This window comes from Pocillopora damicornis, chromosome 9 (assembly GCF_964200805.1).
Source record: "Pocillopora damicornis chromosome 9, jaPocDami1.2, whole genome shotgun sequence".
Taxonomy (NCBI): domain Eukaryota; kingdom Metazoa; phylum Cnidaria; class Anthozoa; order Scleractinia; family Pocilloporidae; genus Pocillopora; species Pocillopora damicornis.
Genome location: NC_142678.1, coordinates 22,281,930 through 22,287,928, shown reverse-complemented (window position 1 = coordinate 22,287,928; position 5,999 = coordinate 22,281,930). Strand labels below are relative to the sequence as shown.

The window sequence follows — 5,999 nt, the reverse complement described above, 5'->3', positions numbered from 1 at the left end:
AAATCAGTTGATGGATGGGTTTCGCTGCACCAACTACCTCATAAGTGTAGTTATTAGAGAGCTTGAGCATCGACGGCAGACGCGGACGGCAGCCGCAAGTTAAAAGTTCTTATTCCTTACGGTCGATGAATTAGTATCAAATCGCGCCAGATTTAGTTTTATTCTTTCTCCTGTTGCTGCCCGCGTCTTAAAAATTTCTCTGCTCAAATTCTCTATAAATAGGGATAAAGAAACGGCGGGCATGTTCAGCCACATCAATGCGCGGATAAATCCAAACAGCATGCAGAAGGCTGGGGAGGAAACGATAACTAAGCAGCTTCGCCTGTAGGAAAACAACCGAAGAGATTCTTGAGACCTTGACGATAATTACCACTGAAGATAAAACAGATGCAAGGATTTACAGCACAGTACGAGCGCGCCAGAAGAAAGGCAATAGTTCTAAAGTATTGCCTGCCACAAGATGACCATATGGCTATGTTTGATGGATAAAGGGACAGCAACAAATAGATGCTGAATGGCAACCAGCATACGGAAAACACCAAGACAATGGCAACGGACATTTTAAGAACATTTCTTTCTTTCTTCAAACGCTGTTCTCTTGCGTTAGTTGATTGCTTCCCTGGCATCTTCTGCGATTTAATTCTTAAGGAAATGACAAAATAAAGTATGGAAATAGAAACCAAAGGGACATAGATGGTAACAACGATCAATCCCAGCATGTAGGTTTGCAGCGATAGGGACTCTCCAAATGTGTCATTCCACTGCCACCGACAAAACAGCCCTTCTGGATACTCGACAACTTTAAAGGCGATCAAATATGGACAATGGACTGCCATGGCGATGATCCAAATGACGAGAATGAAGTACCGGCACTGCTTTGAACTGATCAGTGGGGAACGGAGAGGAAATACTACAGCCCCAAATCGATCCACTGCGATCAACAACAGGCTCTGAATTGACACTAGAGTTGAGACATCTGCAGCGAAGGAACTCAGTTTACACGCCGCATGGCCAAGGGGACCGCCAACCAGCCAGTGGCCGGCCGTGTTTAACTCTACCAAAATTTTAGGAAAGAAGAAAATCGGGTACAACAGATCGGAGAGTGCCATGTTTACTATCAAAATGTTGATTGGTGTTCTCATAATTTTCGTCCTATAGACAATTAATCCAATGAAGGTATTCGCAGCCAGCGACACAACAAATAGCAGACAGTAGGCGAAGGTTTGACCAATTCTTCTCGCTGTGGGGTTGAAGCAGCTCGACATGGACTGTGTTCCATTCACCATTGCTGTCACGTTTGCAGACATTTTTCGATACCAAGAGATCAGGTTTTTCTTCAGCCAACAGCCTTGCGGTGGGTACCTAAACTCGACTGCATGAAAACACAGCCTATCCATCTTATATAGATGAAACTTTCACATGTTTAATTCATGAACATACCTAGGAAAATTCTAGAAAATCGACAGTCTTCACCTGAGACCTCTAACTAAGAAAAGTATGGTTGGAATCAGCTGTTGTCCGAAATTAAGCAAACGATATGCTTTTTTAAATATTGTCGGCAAAAGGGACAATTTTCTCAAGTTTATAAGCAGGAGCCCATCTTATATGAGTTTTTAAAATCATTATCAATATTGTTCCAATGGCTCCAGAAATAGCCCAGCCACAGATGTTTACTGATATAGAATAACGGTTGACAGCTGGTAGCGAAAAGATCTACAATCTTCTTTTCAATTCAGAATTTATTTTTAATTATGTTGCCATCGAAAGTTTAATCTAGCCTCGAACTTACTGATTAGTCTTGTTGCTTAGTAAACTTGTTGGAGTATTAAAGAAAATTTTCACGAAGTTGTAACAAAAAGGAAGGGTACAGGACAATATAAGGCCGACTTCTTATGTGCGATAAAAAATGGTATGGCTTCATAAGTCTTCTTTTCAATTCAGAATTCATTTTTAATTATGTTGCCATCGAAAGTTTAATTAGCCTGAGCTTGTTGCTCAGTAGACTGGTTGGAGTTTTAAAGAAAACTTTCAGGAAGTTGTAATAAAAGGGAAGGAAACACCGGGACAAAGCCGATTTCCTATATGCGAGAAAAATGGTATGGTTTCATAAGTCACCAGGAGAACTTGTAATAATTTAACAAATTTACATGACAGAATTCATATGGCTTACGATGTAAATTTTTCCTTTAATCTTGTTTCTGTATTCGAGCAAAGATGATATCTCCTTTGCTTTAACCGACTTAAACGATCGCATACACTCATTAACCTTCTGTGCCTCGGCGAGGCCATCTATTCAAAATGTAAACATCGTTGAGCAACAAAATTCAGTCCCCGCGGTAAAACCAAAGTACAGGTGATATGACTATCAAAGAAGAACAAAAGGACAAAAGAGTAAAAAAGGATAAATATCGGTTTCGATGAATCGTATCCCTGAAGTTGTTTTAAGAAAAGGATAATTTTCCTTTCTTTAACCAAGCTTTGGCACTGAGTAGTTCTCGGGGGGCTACCTTTAGTCTCAATAAACAAAACAAAGCTGATTACTGACAAATACCTTTCATTTACTTTTTTTAGTCCAACTTCTTTTACTGAGTTGAATCTAGTTTTCCATGAGGAACAGATCCAAATGATTTTTCCCATAGTAAAAACTCCTCTCCTTACTCGCTTATTAACTTTTTCCCTGTCTTTATTTTATAAAAGCTGTAAGCAAAGTTGAATTCGATTCTCTTTCCCTCAGTAACTGGATTTTAGTAGCTCGTTACCTGTGTTCCATTCATCGTTGCGGTCACATTTGCCGACATTCAGCCAACAGCTCTGAACGCTCTTTTTTTAAGTGAACGCAGTGATCATTTGCATAGATATTATTATTGTTCTAAATTGCATACGTTAGCTTCTCCAGAAATTTAAGAATATCGACAGATGTACCTGAACCTTCATTTTGATTAGCAAAAGTATCTACAACTGTAGTTACCTGAGATGAAAGAGTTGGGAATGATCTCATTTGGATAATTCTACTTTAAATAGAAATATCATTGGCCTCAGGAAAGTTTTAGAAAGTTCCATTTTCTCAGTCTATTTTCTTCTCTTGACGTGTATGTAAACAGCTGGTAATTACAACATTCAGTTTAAGGAAAGGAGAGAATTCCCTGAGAATTTATTAGTTATCGCATTTTTTATTTTGTTTCGTAAAAAATTAGCTGTAAAGAAGCGATACTACCTCGTGGAAAGAATCTGCCACAAAATAACATGCATGTCCTTATTTATAAACATCTTTGTTAATTGCTACAGTATTTTCGGCGTAAAAAAAAGGTTTTTGTACGCTTTCAATACGTATCATAAATTTGTGCTTCAGTTACTTGATGCTGATTTTTGTATTTTTTAATTGACCGCTTGTTTGCATACTATATTTGTACCAGACGATTGACGGATGTCAGTTTCCAAGCCAGAATGAGTCGTGAAAAACTAATATCAGCTAACAAAAAGCGAGGAATGTGTGTGCGAGAACGGCCTGGTAATTGAGGAGCGGGAAACGGGGAAAAAATGAAGTTGAAATGAAAGCTGGCTGAAAGCTTCCCCTGCGAGGCGTGATCTAAATTAAAAAAGGCAATAAAACTTAAGCAAACGACTGGAAAGCAAAAACTGAAATAGCGTTATTTGTTGAATAACGTTTGACAGCTGGTTTCATGTGATGACAGCTTATAATAAGTGAAGGAAAATGTTGCAGGATGTAGTATACAGTATGTTAAAGGATCCCAGAGAAACCAAGAGATTCTTTTGAGAAAAAACTTATTAAACTGAAAAATTTAATTTTACCGTTTTCCGTTGCCATAAACGACCGCATAAACGCACTTATGTTAAGTGCTCTGGTGAGGTCATTTATTCAAGGTGTAAATATTACTGAGCGACAAATGTCATGCACTCCCAAAGGTAAAAGCAAATTACAAAGTGGAGGTGATATGAGTGCTAAGGAAGGAATTGATGAAGTTTAAATAGCGCAACATTTCTTTCAATTCTAGATCAATTTTGTTTTCTTAATTTAGTCAAACCCTAATGTCCCATGTACTTCTTTGATATCTCTTTTTATTTCTCATGCCAAAGAATAAACAGATGTTGTTCTTTCTATTGCTCTAAATATAATTTCATCCCTTCGTTTAAAAACCATTTCAAGCACACTCATTCAAACAATAAGTTAACTTTCTTTTCATTGTGAAAAAAGAGGATTTTAATTATATGTTTTCTGGTATATATAACAAGGCGTGGTCGGGTTAATTTTTCGCGAACCCAAAAGTCATGAAAGGGCTGTGGTTATGTAATATGTTTTGTCTTTATTTACTGGATGCTACATGTGATCAATTCGATCTTATTTTTTTATCTGATCCTTTAACCTCTTGGAAAAATTTCAACGACAGCGCTCTACAAAAAGTGTTTACAAAATATGTACCTAGAAATATATGTTATTTGCCGGCTGGGAGGTCCGTATGGTGAAAAACTGTGACCGAGGTCTTGAAAATACTGCCCGAGGCCGTAGGCCGAGGGCAGCATTTTCAAGACCGAGGTCACAGTTTTTCACCATACGGACCGACCCTTAGCCGGTAAATAACATATTTATTGTTTTTAAACTTGACGAAATTCTTTCCGAAAGAACCCGAATGATTTATGGCCGTAAATACGGCAAGATCTTCCATAAACTTAACAATTTTTGAGTGGGTAAATGGTAGTTAAAATAGAGGTGATGCAAATTTAAGAGAGACGCCTCAGCGAAACATTTTCATTTCCGTAAAGATAAAGGTGATTTAAAAGGCTTCCAAACAAACTTTGAAACATTATTTTTACAAGTATCTGTCACAAACTGACACCTGTCAATTAGAGAGTGCGCAAGAAAAAAAAAGCGTAGGAACATTTGAAAACCAACAGAACTAGTTTGGCAAGGACTGTCACGACAATGTTTTCTTCAAAATCAGTTAATGATCTAACGGAAAGTATTATTCACTCTCATCGACGATTCATTCATGTACGAAGATTTACCTCTGTTCATTAAGTAAACGGCGAGGAAATTAATTGTGAGTAAATTCAATCTTTTTATTTTGAAGTTGTGAGAGTTTGCTCGTTTGTTTGCTGTAATGGCGTGTTTAACTCTGATCTTTCCTTCACAAAAACTAAATTCGAACGGCACACTCCAACGAGACACAAGGGAATGTAATGCGGCCTTTTCTCAAAAAATTCCTTCAATTTCTGTTGTGCAATTTAATTCACAAATGTCCAAATTGAACGGAATTGGAAAGACTCACCAGGAGCGTATATTTGTTGTAGAACTTAAATTAAAACTTCGCTCGCTCTTTCACTATGAACAAATTGCTCGAGAAAATTCAGATATTAAATGAATGAAAGTTCCATCGTTCAGTTTAACTGTAACCAAATACCTCACGTTCCAACTTTCTGGGTACTTTTTGTGAACGATTAAAATTAATTGCAGAAGGTTTTTAGGCCGCTTGTCAACCAACGTAATGACACTATTGTTTATACAAATTCATTCTGAAAGCAATATTTTTCTGTCAACCAAAGTGATTTGATAGAGAGAAAAGAGAGGATTCATAAGTTATTTATCGGCTTGAGGTAGTGACCGACGTGTTGGCTTAAAAATACTGCCCAGCCGGAAAACGAGGTATATTTATGAAAAATGACAACGAAAGTTGGGATGTACTCGGCGACTCACGAAAGCGTTACCGTGGCCCGTGGGCAGAGATAGGAAAATACTGACCGGGTAAAGAACCAATCAGATTGCAAGATTCGTTACCGTGCCCTCTAAAAAAACAATAATTATATATATCAAACGATCATTAAGCCATAATTATTCTAAATAACGGTTTTAGCCGTCATAAAAATTTTCTTAAAAATCCTCTGAGCTGCCAGGTAGGTATAGACACGAAGTCGTGCGGTCTGAAGTGACTTTTTCTAAGGAGTTTGAAGATCCTGGTTTATTTCAACTTCCTTAACCGGTCATT

At 37.6% G+C, this 5,999-nt stretch overlaps 1 protein-coding gene across 1 annotated transcript; it reads right to left on the bottom strand.

The window, feature by feature from the left end:
- Positions 1-243: 243 nt before the first annotated feature.
- LOC149040744 (RYamide receptor-like) lies at positions 244-1,397 on the bottom strand. Its single transcript, XM_089181455.1, has one exon. It carries the CDS (start codon positions 1,395-1,397, stop codon positions 309-311), a length of 1,089 nt encoding a protein of 362 aa, XP_089037581.1. The 3' UTR covers positions 244-308.
- Positions 1,398-5,999: the final 4,602 nt, after the last annotated feature.